Here is a 25,969-nt window from a genome sequence, read left to right as displayed (position 1 = left end):
TCAGCATCTCTCAGAGAAGAGGACAACAACTGTCCACAGAGAACAGAACAAGGATCAATGAGGCAGGTTCAGGTTGAAAAGAAATTTCCGAGCTACTAGAGCAAGTTGGCAATGAAATAAGCAGCTTAAGGATGCAAATCCAATCTACCCCTTTGGGGGCTGTCAAGGAAGGTTAAGAGAAGCCTCCATTTATAGGGGCCTCACCTAGAGATAGGATGTGGTGGAGGGCAGGGCGTTGGCAGTGTCAGTCTGCTTGGTCTCTATGACTGTGCAAACATAGCGTTTCCAGAAAACTGCATTAAATCTAATTCAGATATTAAGCTGTTAAATACGCAAACCAACTTAATTTAATAACCTGTGAGGATAAGTTCAAGTCTGCTTTTATTCAATGCAGAATATCCACAATTTAACAGCTTGCTCAAAGGGCTCCACTGTTTAAAACAGTGTGCTGCCTATAATCTCTGGCAAAGTGCCAGGACTTCAACCTCTCCCTGTCCTCTAAGGAAGTATCCAAACCATGGGTAGGCCAACCTAAGGCCCGGGGGCCGGATCTGGCCCAACTGCCTTCTAAATCTGGCCCGCAAACGGTGCAGGAATCAGCGTGTTTTTACATGAGTAGAATGTGTCCTTTTATTCAAAATGCATCTCTGGGTTATTTGTGAGGCATAGGAATTCGTTCATTTTTTCCCCTTCAAAATATAGTCTGGCCCCCCACAAGGTCTGAAGGACAGTGGACCGGCCCCCTGCTGAAAAAGTTTGCTGACCCCTGATCCAAACCAACAGGGATTTTTTCTTATGTGATCTGCTAAAGAGAATGGCACAAGTGCTTTTCAGTTCATACATCATTCCATGTTCTGCCACCATTGGCATTCTACTCCCTTCTATTTATGTAAAATTAATTTTTCATAACATATATGTATATTTTTTTCAAATACTTCATCTCAGAGAAGTTTCAACTGTCCCTTTTCCTGGTCACTCTCATTTTCTGCCTTCATTTTTAGAGCTTTTATTCTTTTTCATTATCTGTGTGAATTTGTGCCAGTGTACTTCTGCATCCATTTACCAAGACACCTTGTTAATTTTGACCTGATTTCTTTTAGCAGAGGTTAAAACTGGGCTGTTTCACACAATGTCTCAAATACTGTAATTGATATTGTTGAGCCACAACAGAAAAGTGAAGAGAAATAAAATGTGTTAGGAGTGTTACTCTGGCAGTACCCAAAGGTGTGATCTATTCTACAAATGTGTATCAGTTTTCTAGCAGTGGCATTCCCAAATAACCATGGGAAGTGTAGTTTGGTGAGGTAAACTTTGTGATCTTTCCATTCTCAGCAATTATAAACCCAAGAGTCCTCTAGGATAAATATATTACTGTTAAACTGGCTTAAGTCTGCAGTGTAAATATATCCTAACTCCGTGAAAAGGGGAAATATGTACTTTGTAGGTTTATGCTAAATGATGTGATAACCAACGCAAAAATAATACTGTTGTATCGTCACATCAGGACTCAGGTTTATTGTCAACAAGAAGTCTGAGAAGTACTTAAGTCTTGTGGATCTGTATGACAATGGTATTTAACCAGCATTTTGATATAATAAACATGTAACATTTATTTGACTGTCTCTATCCCTTTTCCAGGATATAGTCAAACCTCGGTTGTCGAACGTAATCAGTTCTGGAAGCCCATTCAGCTTACGAAATGTTCGACAACTGAGGCGCAGCTTCCAGTTGGCTGCAAGAGCTTCTGGCACTCAAGCGGAAGCCGCCTTGGATGTTAGGCTTCCGAAAGACGTTTGAAAACTAGAGCATTTACTTCTGGGTTTTCAGCATTCGGGAGCTGAAATGTTCCAAAAAGGAGCCGTTCAGGAACCAAGGTTTGACTGTACTATAATTTTTGACACTTAAGAAGGCAAATTCCCTCTCTCTCACACACAGTTGCTCTCAACATCCCATAAATTAAACATAGGTCCTTGTTGCCCTACTCCCCCCCTTCTTTCTTGATTAAAATGTTGTTTGTTTCAAATTATGAACTATTATACAGATTCCCCAGTATGTCAAACCTGGATTCTTATTCATCCATTGATGGTGATCTCAGATATGTCCCACCATGGGATCACTTCAGTAATCCCCACTCTGTGGCTTTTGCCAACTAAACTAACCAAGGGAATTGATGTAACATAAATTAATTTACAGCAACGTATTAACATTGTTGTACACCTATAATAATCTCTACTACTTTGTTTCTTTGTTGCTGTGCTTAATTGACTCTGACGGCAAGAAACAGTTTGGGGAAACTGCAGAAAATTCAGTAGGACCGATCATAACAAAAACATCACACTGTGCTTATTCTGATTTGGCTTGTTTCAGGCTTGGAGTGGCTCATTGTACAAGTTCTGGTGATTTTATACAGTTCAGTGTCAATTTAGAAGTCTGTCTTTTGCACTTTAATGTGCACTATTACACCACTCTCTGAAGGCTTTTTATTTGATCTCACAATACATCTTGCAAAGAAAAGCCTGAGCAAAAAGCTAATGCAATTGAACAGCAAAGCTAATCTCACTACCCACATCAGTATTCTTATTCACAGAGGTATTAACATTAATTACCATCCTTAGTGAGCGGTTTTTAAATACACTTCCTGCCAAGTTACCAGAGAAAATCCTGCAATTGTCCCATGTCCCAGAATGAGCCTAACAACAATATATATGTAACAATGTTTACGTGCTCAAACCATGTGCATGTGAATTGCTAACAATTATTGGGGCATTAGAAACTGTTTCTCATGAAATGCATCAGCATGACACTCTGAGGGAACTTGGAAGGTATCAATTTGTTTGGCAAATTCTTTAATCGGAATTGAATAAATTCAAGACGTTAGCTTACCAATATCCCTAGGAGCAGCAAGCCAAAGGAAACCAAAAACAGCAGGAAGCAAGGCACTATGATACCCCCATCTCTTTTCAGATCCTATAAAACAACACAAACCCATATAGGTTAATTAGGGGTATTTAAAGGTCCAAATGTTCCTAGTGCTGCTGTTCAATTATCTATCCAGTTAATCCCTTTTAAAAATCCATGGCCAGAAATCAAGAGCCTTCATTATATGCAAACATCTCAAATTCAAATCAAATGTTTTAACTCAAACGCAACCCACCCCTATCCCAAATTTTCCAATTGCTATCATCAAACAGGACAGAAATGCCGACTCTACTATCTCTTACATAAAATTGATCCCTAGAACTGTAGTGATTGATCCACTGATCCAAATGCCTCTGAATTGTTTCCTTCTGCTTGGTGCTTCTTTTGTGGTGTAGTGTGAGGATCAATCAGACTTGAAACTACTTCCTAGCACATGACATCATAACTCAAGCACAAAACTAGGGAAGACACTGAAGGTCACTGATCAGACCATCTGCCTTTAAAGAAAAATAAAACAGCTTGGAGGAGCAGACTGGAATGGGACTGTTCTGAAAAGGAAAGGTGGGGTTTCCTCTGAAACCATTTGTCCCATTGACAGTATTAAGGGGGCAATTTACAACAGGAAAGGGATCCGGGAAGAAAGGATTGCCCCCTCTCTTACTGTGTGAGTTCCAACCAAATCTGAGGGTCCCCATTTCTGTTCTTAAATTATTTTAAGGAGACGGGAGATCTGATCCCATATCTGCAAGGTCCCACATTAAGAAAACATGCACTTAAAAGGCACTGCTTTGTCTGTGGAAGCAATTCCAAGGTTGGGCTTTGGTGTCAACAATATGTGGGTGATGACACACAGCTTTATTTCTCATTTCCATTTGCAAATCTCAGGGAGGCTGTAGAACTCCTGAACAGGTGTCTGGGGATGACTTTAGAATTAAGCTGAAGTCTAATGCAGATAGTGCTATGGGTGGGATGGCTGGCTGATCTGGGTGGACTGGTATGACCAGTGCTAGATAGGACCAGTGTTGTAGCTCAGGTATCCTCCTAGACACCATGCTGTTTGTGTCAACACTGGTAGTGTCTGTAGCTAGGAGTGCATTTTACCAGCTCAAGCTGGTACACCAACTACAAGACTGGACTAAGTAAATCAATGCTTTAGTCATATTCAGGTTAGGCTACTGTGCTGCACTCTATGAGAGGCTGCCCTTGAAGATGGTCTGGAAACTCCAACTGATGTAGAATGCTGCTGCTCTGTTGCTGGTCGGGGGCAAGGTGATAAGAGAATGCAACACCAGTTCTGTGCCTGCTGAGCTGGTTATAACTGCATTTCTCAGCTCAGTTCTAAGTGCTTTGGAACCAAGTTATTTGGAAGTCCACTTTCAGCCATACAAGGCTGCCAGGCATTGATATATGCATCAGAAGCCTTTATGTCTGCTCACATGTGAAGACAAGGCTTTTTGTGGTGGACTCTAGACTGTGAAACACTGTCCCCATAGAGGTGTGCCTGGTCTCTACACTGCAGGTTTATAAATGCATTTAAAAACCCTACCTCCCAAAGGCAGCTTACAGATGAAACTTAAGCCAGGAAGTGCCCAGTTCAAACAGAGGGGCTGTGAAATCTATTCACCAATTCAGCTGCCGTGAGCTAGCTCCGCAGCTGCACATTGAGCTGTTGCCACCTCAGCACCTAGCTGGGAAGCACCTGTCCATACTGGCTGCAGGCTTTCCCCAGAGCTGGCTCCATGGAGCTGTTTCCTGGCTTAAGAGGGACTGCAGTGGCTGCCACCCATCCCTCACAATGGCTTTGGGGGCTGAAATGTTATATATAAGAGTTTTCGCTTTTCCCCTGAAGGCATTGTGAGGGGTGTTTTTTTGGACTCAGGTGGTGAATACAGCAAGACACATTAGTTTCCTGAGTTCAACAGTGGCACTGAGCCAAGGAAGTGGGAAAGCTTAATTCTCCTCCCCTTCATTCCCGCCCCCCCATCATCCATGGAGGTCTGTGTTACGCTGAAAGTGGGGGATGCCTTGAAGGAGGAAGGGAATTGAATCTTGGTGCCCTCTATGGTCAATTCAACTTCCTCAAAGGGGCAGTTCGCCCTCACTTGTGGGAATGAGACTTAGGTCAGAGGAAACATGTCAGAGGGCAACGCTCCTCCCCCAACCTCCCAAGGGAAAGCTAAAGCAAGAGATGGCAGAGAGAAAGATGGGAAAGGGAGGATAATAATGGGCAAGTCTAGAGTGAATTAATAATAATAATAATAGTTGCCCTGGCCATTATGGGTGGCTTCCAACAGAATACGTATACAAAAACACAACAGAACATCACACATTAAAAGATTCCTGATACAGGGATGCCTTCAGATGTCTAAGGAAGGTCGTATAATCATTTATCTCTTTGACATCTGATGAAAGATCATTCCACAGTTTGGGAGCCACTATGTCCTGCATTAAAAGGATAGAGATATCACTGAACATACCTTTTCAGAATCTGTAAACAATTGTCCAGGTGAAGTAAGGAGATCAGACAATATCTCAAAAACCTCCAGAAACTCTGGGATTGTTTCACAGCCACCATACCAAAACATAAGGGAGATAACCTGTGCAGTCAATCAAATAATTCATCATGAGCTTTCATCATCAGGAAAGTGAAATTTTCATTTTAATCTCAAGCCTGCATAACCAATTGGTTTTCATTTGTTTAAAGTGCAAATAAAGATAAAATACAAAAAAAAAGTTTTTGTATCAGCCAGGCATTTTTGCAGGCTGCATACATTAACTGGAATAAAAAGACAAACAGATTATTACCTGGTTGTAACATGGCACAGCTTTTGACATAATTTCAGCTATATCAGCATATAAGATGTGGGAAATCTGGCCCCTAAAATGTATGAATCTAAAAAAAACAAAAGCAATGTTGTCCTTTTCTCTTTTTTTCAAAAAGCGATCTCCATCTGAGTTAAGTCCGAATCCTTACCAATATCTGTGACAGGGCGAACAGATACGCAATTCCTCCGGTCCACCAAGCCACCCAGCTATGCTCTGGAGTCCTCCTCGCAGAACCTTTCTGAGGTTGTTCTGCCTTGCTCTGCAGTTCCTGCTGCTCATCAGCTCCATTTGGTGGTTCCATCACAGCTGGCTTCGAAAGACCTTCAAGTGCGCAAATGAAACCAGTCAGGAAATAAAACAGCAATATAAGCCTTTCGCTCTTGCTTGGGCTGCAGGAGTTACATATGCAGATGGACAGAAAAAGCTGTCGGATACCTGCCAGCAACCAGAGTTAGTAACTGCAGCTGGAGACATGAACACCATACTAATCCATGCTACCTTCATAGGAAAAATGTAGTGTGGGTGGATATATAATGACCCATTCCCCCTCCGCTCCCCACCAGCAACAGAATCAGCATTTTGTTGTTTGTATGTACTTCAGTTTTCAGTTCTTTCCTTTGGGGCTGTGTGATATCATATGCCTTGCTTTACACCTTTACATATACTTGTTACAATAATAAACTCAACTAGCCATTTTGAAGCACTCACTCAGAACCAATAAAAGAGCTTCTGGCCCAAATCTGATTGTGCAATACTACACTAATAAATCACAAGGTATGTGTCTAAAGGGCACCACGGAATTTTATACTACCTCCTAAATGAAATGTCCACAAAGGATTTAGCACATTCGTACCACAGGTTCCCAGGCATCCTATATGGGGTGTAAGTTCCATTTAATTCAGCTGAACGCAGGGTAAATATACATAGGATTTGGCAGTTAATCCTGCAAGTCCAGACACTGTTCATTCTTTTATTTTCCCCTGAATGATCAAAGATCTATAATTCTCAGTGGCAGCTGTTTCAAAAAAGCTGTTTATTACCTGCATTATTATTATTTTTCATTCACATCCCACTGTTCATCCAAGGAGCCGAAGGTTGTGTGCAAGGTTCTCTCATCTCTATTTTTATCTTCACAACCACCCTGTGAGGTAGGGGCTGATCCAAGGTCACCCAGCAAGCTTCACGGCCAAGTAGGGATATGAACCCTGGTCTCCCTGGCTCTAGAGCAGGACTCGAACCACAACACCACACTGACTCTTACTACTCTGTTCTACTCAAAACAAGCTCCCATAGCTGAAGCATGTGAGAGTTGGTTGTAGAATTGGGCTGTAACTGTTAAAATAGGAATCTGATTTATTATGAAAGTACTCTTCAAACACAGTGCTTGAAACAGAAACATAGCTTTCCTTCTCTCCTCTGTTGGCCTCTGAACAAAACCGCAGATAAACTGCTTAAGAATCCTCCTCTGTGATGGTGAGCAACAACCACTTCCTCCTGACCCCTCTCCTACCTGGTCCCACCCACAAAATGGCCTATTGTAATCTATGGACAAGCTGAAGAGTAGCTGTGTGCCAAAACGTCTGAGGAGATTGCTTGACTTTACAGTCATTGCTGAGTCACCAATCCTCTCCACATTAATTTTCACATTGCTCCCACTCAGTCCACCTGTCATTTCATATGGAATGAGAGATGGAGGGAACGAAGCAATGTTCTCTTTTTCCATGCAGTGTTCCATTTTCTCCAGCGGGTTCTGTCTCCATCCTTGGGACGAGGCACCTAAAAACTGACTGGTGATCATGCACTTAACAACATGTCTCTCTGTGTGTGTCTTTTCACACACACACACGTGTGTGCATGCACAACAAAATTGTGGCAGCTGCTATCTTGAGCGATGTGTACGTAAAAAGTAAAGCATCTTCAACTCCCATTGCTTCTCTTGAAGATCAAGCCTTGTTATATTCAAGCCTTGTTATAAATATGGAGAGGAAGCTGGAAACAGCTTCAACTCCCACACTTTTGCTAGATCTGACACAGCTGTGCCAGGGAAGGTGAGGCATGGCTGCTAGAGTAGCCCAAAGATGCTGACTCAGCTCCTTACTGGAGTTTTGAGGTGAGCACCACCACAACTTCAGAAGCAGCAGAGAAAGCCTAGATGAGGCAGACCTAAGATAGGACTTGAGAAACTATGTTGCTGGGAAACTTGGAATGTTTGGTGGAAAAGCTTGGAATGAGTCCAACCAAACATAGGCCAGAGTTTCTTCGCAGACATCCCTTTTATAAAATTCTTGAAGAATGGCAACCACCAAAATCACCAAAATTATTTGGACACATATAATTTCTTTTAAAAAGAAATTCTCTCGAGAGGCAACCCTCTAAGAAGGAACATAAAAAAGAATCCATGAAAAAGGAAATTAGAAAATTTCTTCTGACATAAAATCCCCTCTAAGGAAATTAGGAATTATGAAACCATGAGAGAAGAATTTGTTCTAAAGGTTGAGGTGGGGGAGATAATAAAATCATCTACTGAGGCAAAGTCCCTTTAAAATGAAGGCAGTAAATGTTTCCTGTAAAGGTAATACAAGACAAATGAAGGAAGGGTTTCTATTCCTTCAGCTGCTGAATGGCATGCAGAAATTCAACGAGTTTTCTCTAAAAAAGGAAACAGCAACAGAATAAGCTTCTCCTTCAGGGGGAAAACCTGCATAAGCCCATCAGATCCATAGTTTCATCTCTTTCAAGTGGCTTCAATTTTGGCTCCCTGTTCTGGAGCTCATTCTCAAGGTAAAACAGAAGAAGTAAGAGAAGAGGACACAGAGCTGTCTGTATAGCATATTGAAATGACATTTCCATTCTTCCACTAGCAATATAACAATTGCTACCATTGTGTAACCATATCATCTTTATTAATCTCCTAAAGATAAATTTTGGAACATCCCAGAATCTTTTACAGCAGGTATAGGGAAACGTCCCTCCAAATGTGGCTGACCTAAAACTCCCATCATTCCTGACCATTTGCCATGCTGGCTGCCACCAGTGAGAGTCCTTACCCCCCTCCCCAACACACAAAACAGAAAAGCACGATGTGGAACCTGTTGCGAGCAGCTAGAGAGGGAAGAGAAAATTAGCAAGAAGCATGAAAGTTTTTAGGTGTGTGCTCTTTGGATCCCTGAAAATTCTGGGTGGGAGTCCTAAGTTTGCAATATAAGAGAAATATAATATTAGAGAAATGAGCTAGCTTTCTAAAAGAGGCTGAATGCACACAATAATCTTGCCACAAACAAATTGTGCTAAATTGTACTAGAGGTGATATGCTTATCTGAGTTGTTTGCCATAAACAAAGATCACCGATGAGGAAGGAAAAGACAAGGACACCAGGAGCACCACAATTCAAACCACTGTATGATTTTGTTCCAAGGCTAATGGGAGGAAGGGGTCACAGTTTGAAAAGTGAGCTGGCTGCCCCTTCCTAGAGCAAGATCCCATCTTTTGCAGCACAGAACCTCTCCACATCCAGCTGAGGCCGACAGGTCACAAAACCAGCATTAACAGTGAGAAAATGTAGCTTACTCCAATGAACCTGTCGTCATTTTGTAGTCCTTCTTTTATGGTACATATTATCAGTTCATTCAAGATGTTTCATTATTTATAACAAAAAAAAATGAAGGGGGAAAAGGTAACAAAATCTAAGAGGTTTTGGATGTTTTGAAGAAAAGAAAAAAGATAATCATTTTGGGTGGTGCAAAACTATCAGGAAAAAAATAAGAAATACCAATGATCTAAGCATGACCTAGTTGGTGGAGTCTTGGGCCTCCATGGAATTGATGAAAAAAAGAATTGTAGTTCTTTGAGGAGAGAAGTAGACAAGCATGCCAAAAAAAAAATGTAACTAAGAAAAAGAAACTGAATTGTATAGCTTGGATGCCAGGAAAATGGCTGTAGCTGGTTCCCTAATGAACAAGCAAAGAGGTTAGCTTGGGGCTTACAATCTTGTTGCTCCTTCCACATGAACCACTGTTTTCTCCATTATTGTTGAAAGTGGAACACATGAATATGGAATTTGAATCTCATCCATTCACAATGCACGGACCCAAGTTTCTCATTGTGGTTGTGAATTCAGCTGTTAAAAGCTTGAACGAGGTGGTGTTACTTGATTTGTCAATTTGCAACCTGCCATTAATGAATTCATAATGCACTATGTGTGAGCTTACAAATCAGTGTTATGCAACCTGTACAAAGTGTAGCTTATGGTTGGGCTGCTTGCACTTACCATTTAAAAGAAGAAGAAATAAATAAAGCCAAGGAGTCTTCCTTATCAAAGTTCTCAAAGGGGAATTTTAGTTCAAGCATTAGTCAAAGAAACAAATGTTTAAACTGATTGAACAACCCTGCAAAGTACTCCACACATGTTTAGACTATGGACACAGGTTTGTTTTGGTCTTTTTTCTCTTATGGGCTTCTTTGGCAATAGATATATCATTTCAAACCCCAACTAGACCTTTTGAAAAACTGACTTTCCTTTAAAAAAAAAAAAAGTATGGAATGTGATGTCAGAAATATGAGCTTCTTGTGAGAACACAGAAGAATATTAGGTTTCATTATAGTACAAATGGTTAGCATTTACTATCTTTCAGTTGGGACTTCCTTCAAGGATGCCTTTTTGTCTTTCCTAGCAGCCCCCATTTCTCTTTTGGACAGCTAACAATGGCCAATTATTGCCAAACAATGAATATTTTTTTGTTTTTGTTTTTCTGCAATAGCTAAAACAAATGTGTGTGGTTGTTATGCAGCATTCAGTGTTTTTCAGTACTTAGAGGCAATTTGGTGATGGACTTCTGAGCTTTGTTTTTAAAAACAAAAGAAAAACCCAGCAATGAAAGGTTGTCAGTTCAGCTGCTCTTACCACATCAGTTGCCTAGCCTCTCAACCCTGAAAATGCAAAGCCACACAAAAGCTCTGTAATCCTCCAGCTAAAATAAAAACTACATCTGTAAGCATTCAAGTACCCACTTCATGCAGATTGAGTAAAGCTGAAACAAGGATAATAAAGTAGGAGGTAGATTAAAGATAAAAACCTTAACACAAGAGCCGAATTCTGATGCCAAAACCGAACAGCAAAACTAAAATGCAAGGGCCTTCTAGAAAAAATGTGATTTGTTTAGCTGTTGACAGATTGGGCCTGTGGTTACAGTTTGGGTTATAGAACTTAATTTAGGGTCATCCACTGACAGCAGAATGTAGCTTCAAAAGCTCACTCCTTGGTATAGTTCCCAGATGCACTCTAGAGCAGAGTCATAGCAACCAGACCACAGAGAACAATGGGAAGATTGTAATATTTTTCTGGAGCCTGCCAACATAAGTATGAAGGACTGCACAGGTTGGGATTTGAACATTTTTAGAAGAAAAAAGTGTCCCGTATGCAACTCTTCTCTGTGTATGTGCAACTGTGTGAAAAGAGGCGTGATTATTTATTCATCATTACTGAAACCATGTGGTTGGTTTGCAGTACTATAGAGTGCAGTTAAAATCATGAAGCCATTCCTATTCTGAAAACAGAAGTTTATAAAGCAGTTCGTGAACTTCTTAAATACCCATTACAATGAAGCTTTCACTTCAAATTTATGTATCATCAGCACATCATTGCTTTTCAGTAAAGTATATTTATGATCCTAACAGGATTATATATTGATTTGCTACTCTTTCCCCCTGGGAGGCGGGATTATGATTATCATAATCAAAAGGTCCTCATAGAGGTTTCTGGTTGTTGGGGTCTTATGGCATTTTAATGGATATTAATCTATTATCCCACCCTCCACCCTTGCTCATACCCTTCTTTCACTAATCCTTTCTGGGACAATTTATCCATCACTGCCACTGTTCACCTGGAGGTCTTGTCTGATATTCTCCAACCCAATCCAGCTTTCAAATTCTGATTCAAAAAAATGCCTTCTCATGAGTCACTGCAACAACTCCTTCTGACTCCATAGTCTATACTTGTACCTTGCTTAAAACATCACAACTTTGGAAGTGCTCCTGATTATATTTTCTCCTTGCTCCATTTTCTTGTGCAATCTAATACTTTACATAATATTATGGCCTTCCTATAGCAATATACGTGAATTTTTTAGATGACATCTGTAGAAGTGAAAAACCTTGCATTCTTTGGAAATGTAGTTAAGCCAAGATTGTTCACATGCCTTCATTCTTTCCCTAGTCTATGAAAACATCTACTCTCTCAATAGCAGTGGCGTAGCGTGGGTTGTCATCACCCGGGGCAAGGCAAGTAATTTGCGCCCCCTAACTGAGAGAGAGTGAGTGAGCCAGGTAGGGGCAGAGAGCTGCGAGTGCGAGCGCCCCCCCCAGATGTTGCGCCCGGTGCGGCCGGCCCCCCTGCACCCCCCACGCTACGCCACTGCTCGATAGCACATGGGATCAAACCATTAGATTTCTTTTAAACCATTTACAGAAGACGGTAGCATGTAATATGCTTGATGGCTATAGGTATATGCCTTTGGTTTTCAAAGGCTTGGTTAATTATTCTTATTTTTAGGTACCTCCAATTATACCATTCCTGCCATGTAGTTCACTTCAAATGCAGCCTCATATATATTTAATGGGTACATGGTTGCTTCGGCTCTCTGCTTCCATGTTAAGATCACTAGGATCATGCTATAAAATAGACATTGATTTTTAAACTAACTTTGATATCTAAACATGCAAAAGTACAAGTAGCTTCAATTTTAAATAGTCTAGAACTGGAAGGTAGTTAATTTAGAGCAGGTTTCTCCGAGAGAAATGTTTTCAAGGAAGTTGAACATTTTGTACTTAAAATGTTTTGTCAGCTGAGACTCCCCTCTTGCACATGGAGTAAGTTCCCTTGCTAAGACGTTCTAAATTTATAGCCCTGGGTAACTTTCCCCAGCTGCTGATGCAGCTAATTAGATTAGATTGCCATGCTAGGTTTGTATCTATGCAGCAGCCCATAGCTGCTTCCTCATTGGTGATCACTTGTAGCTGAGTAAGATTGTCTTCCATGAACATGGTCTAACAGTGAGTCCGTGGCTGTGGAGGCCAATTCTGGATCCACACGTCCTTTCACAGTGGGGACATAGGTTTCTGGGCAGGAGTTGATCATGGTGAGGGTTTGTCCTCTAACACGTTTCTCCCTTTTGTCCTGAGTTCGAGCATCTTCAAAGTCTGTGACACCTCTGGTAAAGGCTGTTCTCCAATTGGAGCACTCACAGGCCAGTGGTTCCCAGTTGTCGGTGTTTATGCTACATTTTAAAATACTTGCCCTGAACCCCTTTTGTTGTCCACCAACATTACGCTTTCCATTTTTAAGTTTGGAATAGAGTAGTTGCTTTGGAAGATGATAATCAGGCATCCAAACAACATGACCAGTCCAATGAAGCTGATGTTGAAGAATCATTGCTCTGACACTGGTGATCATTGCTTCTTCCAGTACACCGGCATCAGTTCGCTTGTCTTCCCAAGTGACATGTGAAATTTTTGGAGACACCGTTGATGGAGTCTTTCGAGGAGTTGGAGATGCTGTTTATAAGTGGTCCATGTTTCACAAGCATACAGTAAGTTGGTAGTACAATAGCTTTGTGAACAAGCATTTTTGTTTCCCTGCTAACGCCCCAGTCCTCAAACACTTTGCACTTCAGTTGGGAGAAAGCTGCATTCACAGAGCTCAAGCGATGCTGGATTTCGGCATCAGTGTCGGCCCTTGTGGAAAGATAACTGCCCAAGTAGGACAAGTGATCGACCCTTTCCAACGTTACATAGGCTTTCCCTAGCATAGCAATGGTGGGCCCTGGTGTCTTCCAGAAACTGCAGCATCCAATCACCTGAACCGACACTCACATCAAGGCTGATCCAACTCACAACTCTTCTGTGGAATGCCCAGCTTTTCTACAGTGGATCATGCCCAAAGCTCTCACCAGAAGCATGAAATAAATAAGGGACAGTGCGCTTCATGTTGGCATGCCTGAATTCTTGTAGAACCTTGTGGACTTTGCCATAGCAGTCATTTGATTTCAAAATCTGCAGGGTGTATGGCTTCTGTGACTGATGGAAGAAAACAGGTGCAACACTTATGCCAACACGACTGCCTACTGACTCTTTTTAAAAAAATAATGATTGAATGTTCTCTTAACAAGCTCTCCAGTTCATGTAGGTAGGAGATCTTATTGTTGCAAACAGGACAATAGAATTCAGAGAAAGCCATTGATTAATTGTAGGTAGAACACTGGACTAAAGCTTGAAGGTCATGCTGTGTTTATGTTGCTGAAACAAACAACAACAGAGTGTGGATAACGCATTTAACTTAATTAATTGTTTCCCTCCTCTGCAGTACTGCAGCATTTCTTTGTATTTCAAAATAAAAGAAGAGAGCAATTTAATTTTAAAATGTAAATAGCTTTGGCCTTTGAAAATGTAGTTGATGTTAATAGGCACAAATCTATAGCAGTACTTCTCGTATTCTGTTATTCCTAATCCTAAACAAGCTTTGCTTCTCCGCTACAGTACAGGTTGTTTGTCAACCTCTTTTCTAAGCATCTTTCCAATGTGAATGGATCACCACCACAATCCAAGGAAAGGGATTAACATACACAAACAGCATTGTATATAACTTTCTTAATGATGAGCGATATCCAAGTAAGGATGCAGTTCATCTGCATCATGTTGTTTTGAATGGGATGTATGTTCCAGTGTGAAGTCTAAATTATGTCCCCTTCCATTCCCCCTCCCAAAGCTAGTGTCCGTACCTTGCTTTACAAGTGTCTTGAGCCGGGTTGTGGCTTACATTTCTTCAAAGCTGAGCACATTTTACATTGCAGGGTAGGATTTTAAAAGATACATGTGTATAACTATCAGTGATTTCATTACCTAGGGGTATGTTATTTGATTTTATTCTATATGTTAATGTATTACATTCTTTTTCTTCCCTCCCCTTTCTAAAACTTCACTGGAGGCCTCCATAATAAGAATTTCTCAAGAACACATATTTTTCCATTGCCTCGGCAAAATGATCCACATTTTAATTGTATTTGTACATAAAGGTAAAGGGTAAAGGGACCCCTGACCATTAGGTCCAGTCGTGACCGACTCTGGGGTTGCGGCGCTTATCTCGCTTTATTGGCCGAGGGAGCCGGTGTTTGTCTGCAGACAGCTTCTGGGTCATGTGGCCAGCATGACTAAGCTGCTTATGGCGAACCAGAATAGCGCACGGAAACGCTGTTTACCCTCCCGCCGGAGCGGTACCTATTTATCTACTTGCACTTTGATGTGCTTTCAAACTGCTAGGTTGGCAGGAGCAGGGACTGAGCGACGGGAGCTCACCCCGTTGCGGGGATTCGAACCGCTGACCTTCTGATCAGCAAGTCCTAGGCTCTGCGCGTCCCTTTGTATTTGTACATTTGTACATACTTGGCTATATATTCCGTTTTTTTAAGGACAGTGCAAATGATGACTGCAACTGTGATATCACTTGCAAAATTAAAATGCCAAGTGATTTCAATTAGACAAAAGGTGCCCCCACAAATGTAAGTAGAACATTGCTAGATCAGACCAAAAACTCATCTAGTGCAGCATTCTTTTCTCATAATAGCCAATCAGATGCCCAAGGAAAGCAGGATCTGAGTGCAGCACCACTCTCCACCACTTGTGATTCTCAGCAATGGGATTTAGAGCCATAATCCCTCTGACAGGGGAGGCAGAACATAGCCACTATGGCTAGGAACCACTGATATTATTCTCCATGACAATTTTCCTGTAACGTATCATTGGGTTTTGTAATTGCCTTCAGCATCCTGCATCACATTCCATAGCACGTGTTCCCCAGGGGCAGTGTTACAGGATTTAGTTTTCATTAGAAGAGAATACACTGGAGATTTATGGTGTCTTCATAACATTTTGCTTATTTGTGAATATAAAAATACAGCCTATTGGAAGGAAGGAAAACCGCTGAACCTGCATCAGGTCTCCAAAGAGAGAGAAACTACACCCCAAGGATGCTAGATTCAGCAACTCCAACTAAAACTTCTCAGTTCTCTTGCCTGTATCCAAATTCAAATGGGTAACTGCTTTTAGCTTTCTTTCCTGTACTTTCACCAAGCTCTGATGTGTGTAACACATCTTCCATCTCATGCCAGTTTTTAGCATAGGGTGCAAAATGTTTAGATAAAAGATTCTCCCCACCTACTCAGTATTTATGCAGTAATAGAGAAGGGCCATCACAATACATAAATCATTCTTATGAAAGCAGGTGAAGTTACTCCATTGACCAACCAATTCCCTCAACAGAAATTTATTTTGCCCTCATGACATTTTCCAATAACAGTATTTCCCTTACTGATTTCTCCCATAAGCTCACCGTACATTCGGATATAGACACACATTTAGGCTACAGGTCTAAAAATGGTTTAGTATCATACAATAAGCACATTTACAGATTTCTACACTAGGGTCGACCAACTGGTACTGCAGAAGGCTGATTTATGGGAGGAAAATGTTCTTCTGAGACAGGAAGGGAAATAGAGCAGATTCCAAGCTCAACAGAAACCAGTATATTGCAAAGCAAAATAAAAAAATGTTTCCACACAAAGAGATGGGTGTTAAATGTACTACCAGCAACTTGAAAGAAATATAAGTGCTAAGCTAAATGCTAAGAATTTTCCTTTTCCAATAATTTTTATTAAATTTTCTACAATTATAACAAATACTGCAACAAACGTTGCACAACCAAAAAACAAGCCGAAACAAAAATTAAAAATACATCTATAAAAAACAACAAATATACAACAAAAACAAACTTAATTATTTTAAAGTCCAACCCTATAAACATATTACTTGACGTCCTCTAGTCCCTCCCCTCTGAGTTTCCTTGTGTCTGAATGTAACAGCTTTCCAATATCATTATTAATAACAATGTTCCAGTTATAATCAAATTTATTCACTTTTCTTAGTATTCTAAATCCCATTTATTTAAATAAATTCTAATTTAATCCTAGGCCTATTTGATACTTTCAAGTAATTTCTAATTTTTAATATTACAATAATTATTCAAATAGTCCTTAAATTTCCTCCAGTCTTCTTGGTATTCCTCTTCTTTCTGGTCGTGGATTCTTCCAGTAAGGTCAGCTAGCTCCATAAAGTCCATCAGCTTCATCTGCCATTCTTCCACAGTTGGTAGTTCTTGCGTTTTCCACTTCTTGGCTAGTAAAATTTGAGCGGCAGTTGTGGCATACAAAAATAATTTACCATCCTTCTTGGGCAATTCCAAACCCACATCACACTATCTGTTTTACAATGCAATCATTGTATTCCTGAAGGCATTAGTATAAGCATGAAACCATAATGTGGAGAGCTGCTGCAAAACAGCTGATTAAATGGGTATTGTAAACTAGGGATAGATTTACTCCCAGTTGACTCCTAACCCAAGCAGAAGCTGAGCACTGTCAGCAGATTTTATGAGAATCTATTCTTTTTGCTGAAGAGCTGATCCAGCATTGCATTTAGGTAAAAGCATTAGCTGTTTTCTCAGAATCTGATCTGAAAACAGTAGCTGAGAGTGTACCACTGCACTCAAGGGCTGCAATACTTCCATGTATTTATTTGGCACATAGCATCAGAGAGGAAGTACTCCTAACTTCTACTTACAGCTTGGCACTGGTTAGGAGGAAGATTAAATTCTGCCTCCAATGAGTTGACTGTAAGCAAAGACAGCTGTGTGTTGTGCATTATAGTTCTTGCTGATTTGTGGGTATCAAAGGCCATAAATACTTTACAGAAAGATCACATCTTCAGAAAAGGTAAGACTGTAGGTCTCCTAGATACTAGGTAAAGGTAAAGGTACCCCTGCCCGTTCGGGCCAGTCTTGACAGACTCTAGGGTTGTGTGCTCATCTCACTCTATAGGCCGGGAGCCAGCGCTGTCCGCAGACACTTCCGGGTCACGTGGCCAGCGTGACAAGCTGCATCTGGCGAGCCAGCACAGCACACGGAACGCCGTTTACCTTCCCGCTGGTAAGCGGTCCCTATTTATCTACTTGCACCCGGGGGTGCTTTCGAACTGCTAGGTTGGCAGGCGCTGGGACCGAGCGACGGGAGCGCACCCCGCCACGGGGATCGAACCGCCGACCATGCGATCGGCAAGTCCTAGGCGCTGAGGTTTTACCGACAGCGCCACCCGCGTCCCTAGATACTGCTAGATACTACTGTGATGCATAAGCCAAATCTGCTGTTTGGTGGATCATTGTCCACGAATCACCCAACCAAACCTTCTCCTGGCTACCTCAGCATCCTATCTCTTATTACTCCCACTCCTGTTTCCCTCAGGATGAGCCCAGGCAAGAAACACAAGTTCACATGGGTCTCTTCTCCCACATTTTAGAAAATTAAGTATCACTCTTGTCTTGGAATCTCCAAGTAGCTGGGCAGATTCTCTCCCAACTACTCTTCTGCTCTTGTGGTGTAATACTATAGTCTTTACTCAGGTATGCATAGATCTCTCATACCTGCAGACCACCCAGTCTTCCATAATCATCTGCTTTTAAAAGAAGTAGTTTACCCCTATGGATGGAAGTCAAAAATTCCCCAGTTGCCGAAAATATGCTGTCCATGGTGCTGAAACTTTGATCCACCGAGATAACCTTCTAGGTGTGAATATAGATACTGAACTCATTATATAGTATACTGTTGTTTTAGAGCTGCTTCCAGTAAACTTTCATCAACAATATTTTAACTTCTTCTTTAAGTTGTCAGTATTTTTAAAAATTAATTAATCTCTGCAGCCCAAAGTTTATATCCAAGAGCTTTAAAGGGTGCATGTTACTAGGAGTGGTTATTTGCAGAATGTCCAGGCTGTAAAGGATGCTTCTAACTTATGCACTGCAATGTTCTGAGAATATTTCTAGAACATTTTCGCTATGGTGAAGTGAAAAAGTTTGCACTCTTTTTTTAAAGTCAAGATCCACAGTAATGCACTCACCATTTGTCAAGCAGCAAAAATTCTCAGTCACATGGTTACTTCTCCCAATGGTTCCTCTGGTACACTTCTGATACTTTCTCGGACAATTGATCTTGAATTTGCAAATGTTTTATGCTTTAAAAACCCTTTAGAAAGAAAGAAATGAAAAGGGGGAAAAATGAAACAACATTTAATACCATCAGTAGCACCATGGGTGGGGTTTTTTTTTGGGGGGGGACTTAATTAATGCTGATTGTATTTCAGTTCACGGTGTAAACATGTGTTCTAATACCAAGTGCTTTTAAGAAGGTTGAGGAAAATTATCACAATAATGTAAAACTGTATAAAGCATAAAGCTACTGCAGTGGATATGAGTGAGACAAATGTTGATAACTCAAACTGGAAAATATTGGTCTTTGGACCATGTTATTGGTGGACTGTATTCTGCAACGACTGCTTGTGTTGCAACCACTATTTTATTTCAAAGGACCTGAAAGGGGAGAGTGGTCAGTGGGTGGCATCTAAAATTTATGCTCTTTTCCAAAGTGTAGTCTTTTATTTCCATGTCTCTTCCATATATTTTCCTCTGTAAGATTTCTTGAAAAGATAAGTCATTCTCTTGGTAGAAAACTGTAGTGAGGGTCTGTGGAAGAGAACATTCTTTGCACGAAGAAGATTCCAGTTTTAATAGTCAGAATCTCTAGATAGGACTAGGAAGCCACAGCTGTTTGTGCAGACATTGCTGAGCAGGAAGCAGGGCCACTTCCTATGCTCAAACCTTGTACATATCCAGTAAGAACCCCAAAATCTCTGGAATAAATACAAGACAACCCATTCAGGTTTCTCTTATAATCTATTTCCTGACAATGGGTTGTTAGAAATTTAGTTTTTCCTGCCTTTGATTTTTACCAGGGAAGATTATCTCATGCTACACTTTCATTTAGCTTTCCGCACATGGTAACTTGGAGCCAGAGACAGAGCATCATAATGTTCAATTAAGCAAAAGGAGACTGCTCTGCTTTTAAACATTTGTGGGGAAAGAGGTTGGGATTTCAAGTCCTAAACTGAATTAATGAGGATAGAAAACAAGCCCTAATTAACTGCAGCAGTAGCAGACAACACAAAAACTATTGGTGATTTCAGCCATTAGTCCAATGCATTGGAATAATTTTGCCCATATATGAAATCTAGCCAAATTTTGTATTGGAAATCTGTGGATGTGCAAAATTCAGAATTTGATATTTAAATTAAAACACCATCTTTTTCTACTCCCTTCCGACTGTGGTTGGTCCCAGGCTTTTCCTGGCCTTATGGTCACTTCCCATTCCATTAGCACACTTTGACCTTCAACACACAGGCACCTCTATCACATGATTTCTGTACACAGGGGAGTTACTTGGAATATATGTAGTGGTGGATAGGTACTGTGTCCTGCCTCCCACTCATGGGCTCTACTTCATATTTACATAGTATGGAGGCCCTTACAGCACAACTTGTGTAGACCACTAAACATGCATTTGTATAACAAAGCACATAATAGAACAACAAATTATCTCCCTTGCACCGGGGAAAGAAGTTATACTCTGAGATCAAACAAGTAACTTTCTATGGATGCTCCTCTTGTGCCTAGCTATTTTTAATGGTTTCATTATTATGCATTTGTTAGAAGCAACTGCTGAAGTCAATAACATATACACTACATATACTTTATCAGTGAAAGAAAATTGAACACATGCTCAGAAGCCCAACTATTTATCTTTAGAAGCAATTGTTCAACTAATAAGAAGCAACAATGTACAGTCCAGTCTTCAGCCTTGTATGTAGATATAAGCCAAATTAGCCCTGTGACTTCAGATAGATTCATCTGGACTAAATCTAAGGCCACCAGTTTAAAAATGATTTATTATCGAAATTGTTTTTCAAGCATGAATGAGCACCATTCTCCTCAAAATCTGATTTTTGAGAAAGGCATTAAGGGGCTAAAAGCATTCGGAAGCACCTATGGTGTGCTTTTTTGGCAACATAGCACATTCCCTGCCTACACTGATATTGTAGGAGCCCTGTTAGTCATCCAGTGTGCGTAGTTTATTGGCGTACTGCCCTTGCTGTATTCTTTGCTAAGGAAGACAATCATTTGTTTTATTTTTACTTTTCCTTTACGTAGAAGTCAGACAGCACTCTTTTCATCATCTGTCATTACAGAGGTGGCTGTCATAAGGCAATCCAAACAACATGGCAGCCGGGATGTTAAAAAGCAAAGGCCCAATTCAGGAATATGAGTAATCAGCCTCTATACTGTGCAGGACTTACTAAAGCTTGTTTCACAACTTACAAAATTCTCATATAAAAGTTACTTCTGTAAGGAATTACACAAATCCTGTGTGAAAATTATGTGTGATATTAGTTTATATACCTGACATCGCTTACACAGGATCAACATCATCATATTACAATATATAGGTGAGATTTCCCCTGAACCAACAAATAGAAACCTGTAGTAAACCTCTTAGATTTTCTGCTAAATCACACAAGATCAAAGCTGACCTTCCTGTTACATATTTGGAGAACAGTTTCATGCTCCTTTTCTATGCAAATGGCAGATACTATAAACTTACCAAGCATTCAGTCACTCTATGTACTACAATTCCAGGATTTTCCCAGCTGAATCATCAGTTACTATCACCTTCTCCTAAAGCATGAAAGAAAGAAAAAGTGTGCTCTTCACGGAGTATGAATGAGAAATGCATTTGGGGAGTTATACGATCTTATACGATCCCTGCATCGAAACCTAACTCCAAGGGCCGGCCTAAAGCAATGCTTTGTGGTCTGTTTAAAGACACCCTAGGGTTTGAAGTCAAACAGTTAGAAAAAATTCTCTTCATTTGCACAAGCTCTACTTTTAACTTCCAAAAATGATATTTTGCTGTTTATAAATGTCAATATCCCTCCTTGCTACATCAAGTAATATCTCTGTTGAGAATTGGTCACAACTAAACTTTTACATTGAAAGTTTGATTGATAGATACCCAAACACCTCATTAATGATAGCCGGCAATTTAATGCTAGGGTGAGTATTAAATTGGAATACCACTAATGGTGTCGCACATTCAATGAAAACTCTCTAGAGACAAGGTTATAAATAGGGAAGGTATATGCTTGCTTGAGCTGTGTAATAATTTTAACTTACAAATTGTGAATGGTTCAATAGATGGTGATGGAAACAGGGAATTTACATACCCCCCAACCAGGGTGTAGTGTCATCAACTATATGCTGGTCCTTTGTGACATTGTAAATCTGATAGTGAACTTTAGAATTGAGACACACACCGAAAACAATCACCAACCATTGCTGATGTCTATAAATTTAAGCTTTGATTTAGAATTAACTAATCATAACAACACAAATTTTTGTCAACATGAGCAAATGGCCCAACTAAAATCGTCCCAGTGGGGCAAAAACTTAGTTGCTTTTAGGAACCTGGGGTCAAGGGGCCCTTTACCTTTACCTTTACTCTTTAATCTAAGGAACATCAATTCTTGTACTGACATTCTGGAAGTATATAGTTAAATATTCAAAATGTTTGAAGAGCTTAACACTCCACCAAAAGTCAGGGTACTTAAAAACAGAACTAGTCCCTGGTTCGACGATGAATGTCTTCAACTTAAAAAAAAAAAATTGTGCCAAATTTCCAAAGATAACCGTACCAAACTAGAACCTTCCTACTTTGACGAAAAAAGAAAATATCACCTAGTTCTGGCCAAAAAGAAATAAAAAGATGCCACCCAAAAATGGTCCCAACTGACTCAATTCAAAACAAAAATAATAAAGTGTTTTGGTTGAGAGTATATGGAGGTCTGAAAGCTGGCGACCAACCAGCTGTCCCATCAACTGCAGAATCTAAATTGTCTCAGTATTTCATTTCCATATTTAATTATCTACATAGTAAATTGAATGGAAAGGAGTCCAACAATAACAAACTAGATAAACTAAAGGAGTGGCCAAGGGTGAAAGAGGAGGAAATTAGAGATATAATTATTAGTTGCAAACTGGGAGAGTTGTTTATAAATGGATGTTTTATGATGGTCTATATTTTTAATGTCTAATAAGGGCTTGACTAAGTAAGCAAGTAAGTGTTAAAATTGAACCTCACATTTAGCTGAATCAAAATGCTTCTGTACAGTAGTGGGCTGGGTGGGGTGGGTATAGAGACAACAGAAGGGACAAAAAAGAAAAGAGATGGCCCATTTGCAAAATTGCTGGTGCACTTCTAGAACAATAATCCATGAATGAGTAGTCTGTTCCCCACAGATCTCTTAATTAATCACATAACATATGCAATCAATATTTTTATGTCTGAGTCAATATTTCCACCATGAACTTCTAATTATGCTTTGGTCAAATAATTAGGTTCCCTGAAACTGCTCTGCAGCATACTTGGTTCTGAAGACAGAAGCAAAAATCTAGAGAGGGTTCATCTTACTTGCCCCAGGGATCAACATAGCACACTTCAGAGACTTGTCCCTCACTTTTGCTGCAGTGGCTCCCCTGGCACGACTGCAAACCATTGCCTAAAACACATGGCCACTCCAACTATACAAAACTATCCACTGCAAATATGCTGCTCCATGAAAAATAGGGCAAGGCATGCTTTTATGTATCCTTTACAGAAAGATCAAATATTTCCAAAGTTCAAGTGAGACTGAATATATGAGGAAACCAGTTGTACTTTTGAAATATCTTGTACATGTAAGGACTTCAACTGCATTCAGAGTAAGTTTTGCACTAGAGGATGTTTACTAATACTACATATGGACAAAGAAAGGCCATTTTATACATCAGAGCAACTCTACCAGGAATCCTTTCTCCACACTTCTTAACAAAAGAGGCAACAATTTTGGGGGGTAGGGGAACCTTTCACGGAAATGAAGGTGGGTAGATAGTGCCGACTGCATTTAAGAATCCAGTATCATGAAGTGAGAACTGTTAAGACTTTCAAGAAACAATCTTAAGCAGAGAGATTTATTACTATGTGCTCTGATTCATCCTAGGAGTCACACACGTGCATAATCTGCATGAATAATAAAACTTAACTACAGAATTAAACCCAATAATGTAGCCACCCTCAAATCATATAAGTGTTGATTTTATCCAAGTGCAAGAACTGGATCTCTATGGGACAGCAGTTCACTATGACCAGAGGCAATATTCAAGACAGCATCTTTCAGAAAAGTGGTCACACCACCACATTGTTTTCTTGTAAAATTTAGCCTCCTGGTGGGCCTTCCAAAAGCATGCAGCTGGCCAATGTTAGGAAGAGACTGCTAGACTAGATGGACTCTTCACTTGATCCTGCAGGGCTGTTATATTCTTAAGTAGCCTATCATCCTGGCAAAAAATAAATAAATAAAAAGGAGACTCATCATCAAATGTGATTATGTATCAATTATTCCTTCAAAACACAATTTAAGGAAGCACTTGCAATCATTTTCTAATACAAAATGTAGACCAATTTCTAAGAAGTCCATTAATATAGATTCTTTCACAAAGAAGGCTCAGAACCAATCTAACAGCAATTTCCAACTGGCACACATTAAGGTGTGAGACAGGAAAGTGTGGGCTGAATCAGATGTTATAGAATTTTCTTCGCATTACCATCCCTGAGAACGTATTTGCTCATACAACCCAATGTGTGACCCAGTTCCTCCACAGATACAGAAATGGACTTGAGGAGATTTCTGAGACTCTGGCTGCACATTTTTTTTAAAAAAAATCACAATAACAGGAAATAGAGAATGCTGCAGCTACATCATTAGCATCACATATCATATTCACCATGCAAATGCTACCCCGGGAAAGGTTAGAATGTGGCCATGCAGCAGAGTGCTGAATGCTGTGATCAGGGAAAGAAGTCGGGAGAGTGAATCTGGGGATATTTCAAGCGACAGAGTACATCCCCTGGGGGTTCCCAAATCGTTCCCATGACATAATTAGCGTTGAAAAATGCATTCTGTTGTCTACAATAGGTTTAGTGCAAACCTGATTTCAGCAGGGGGCAGAACATCAGGGAAAGCCTCTTTGGGTGTATGTGCTGGTCATCCATGCATTATTAGACCCTGAGAAGAAATGCCCCATTCTGCTCAAGCACCTAGCTGTCTAGCTGAGCTAGCAACGGAGCAATTCCACATCACAGAAATGTAGTTTCTTCCAAGAGGGAACTGCTGGAGGACTTCTCTGTCATTTAAACGTCTGGCTATATGTTGTAGAAGGATTGATACTTTCATTCATCTATTATACTACTCAGTCCATAGTTGGCATATACCATGTAGCTACCTACCAATTACCTGCAAAATTATGAAGATCACAAATAAAAGAACCAGATATTAACTCTCAGTGATTCTTTATGAATATTTCACCTACAAACACAACATACAAACAATACACTCAACAAAAAGAGCTACTGACAGGTCTAATAATTTTGAAATCATATTATTATTATTATTATTATTATTATTATTATTATTATTAATATTACAGTTTGTAGCTACCTTGGATCATGGGATCCTGCTAATATGGGATCCTGCTACTCTTCCTATAAAGGTTTCCTGTGACAGCAGAGACAAAAAGGAGTCACAAATCTGAACACTTCCTTACTTGCCTACGGGCAGAATTGCTTTGACACATTAATGCAGACATAGTCATATGCGTAAACTTTCTCAAGTACTTATTTATTAAGCTAGCTGATTTTAACACAGAAGTTCCAGCTTCATGATGATGATGATGACCGTCCCACCCTACATTTGTATTCCACCATTCTTCCATCATGGAACCCAAGGTGACATATAGACCCAAGTCTGCTTAGTGTCAGCCAGGTGGTAGCCCAATGCACCATCATGGGCACAAATAGGGGGGGGGGGGAGATGTCTCCATTATAAAGTCTCTCTTCCACATAGTATTTTTTAAAAAATAGCTTGAATATAGTTGTACCTTGGTTGTCAAACGCCTTGCAACTTGAACATTTTGGCTCCTGAACGCTGCAAACCCGGAAGTGAGTGTTCCAGTTTGCAAACGTTCTTTGGAACCCGAATGTCTGACACTGCTTCCGTGGCTTCTGATTGGCTGCAGGAACCTCCTGCAGCCAATCAGAAGCTGCACCTTGGTTTTTGAATGTTTTCGGAAGTCTAACGGACTTCCAGAACGGATTCCGTTTGAGAACCAAGGCACGACTGTATTCAATAGTGCATCATCTTATCC

At 40.3% G+C, this 25,969-nt stretch overlaps 1 protein-coding gene across 12 annotated transcripts in view; it reads right to left on the bottom strand.

Annotated features, from left to right (window-relative positions):
* PTPN5 (protein tyrosine phosphatase non-receptor type 5) overlaps positions 1-25,969 on the bottom strand; it is a 64,135-nt gene that overhangs the window by 23,587 nt on the left and 14,579 nt on the right. For 6 of the 12 annotated variants that reach the window (XR_014542093.1, XM_083588508.1, XM_083588504.1 and 3 more), the window contains exons 2-6: positions 21,333-21,406; positions 18,739-18,863; positions 5,894-6,066; positions 5,397-5,516; positions 2,884-2,967 (exon numbers count right to left, since the gene is read on the bottom strand). Coding sequence is in view for 11 of the 12 variants with exons in the window: in XM_083588508.1 (XP_083444634.1) it covers positions 2,884-2,967; positions 5,397-5,516; positions 5,894-6,046 (357 nt within the window). In the remaining variant the exon portion in view is untranslated. Of the gene's footprint in view, positions 1-2,883; positions 2,968-5,396; positions 5,517-5,724; positions 5,813-5,893; positions 6,067-18,738; positions 18,864-21,332; positions 21,407-25,969 lie in introns of those variants that run through there. The other 6 variants (XM_083588514.1, XM_083588511.1, XM_083588507.1 and 3 more) reach the window with 2 other exon arrangements.

The sequence above is a fragment of the Podarcis filfolensis genome, assembly GCF_964270895.1.
Source record: "Podarcis filfolensis genome assembly, chromosome: 1".
Taxonomy (NCBI): Eukaryota; Metazoa; Chordata; class Lepidosauria; order Squamata; family Lacertidae; genus Podarcis; species Podarcis filfolensis.
Note: the sequence above shows the minus strand (reverse complement) of the source record. Positions and strands in the feature narration are given on the sequence as shown.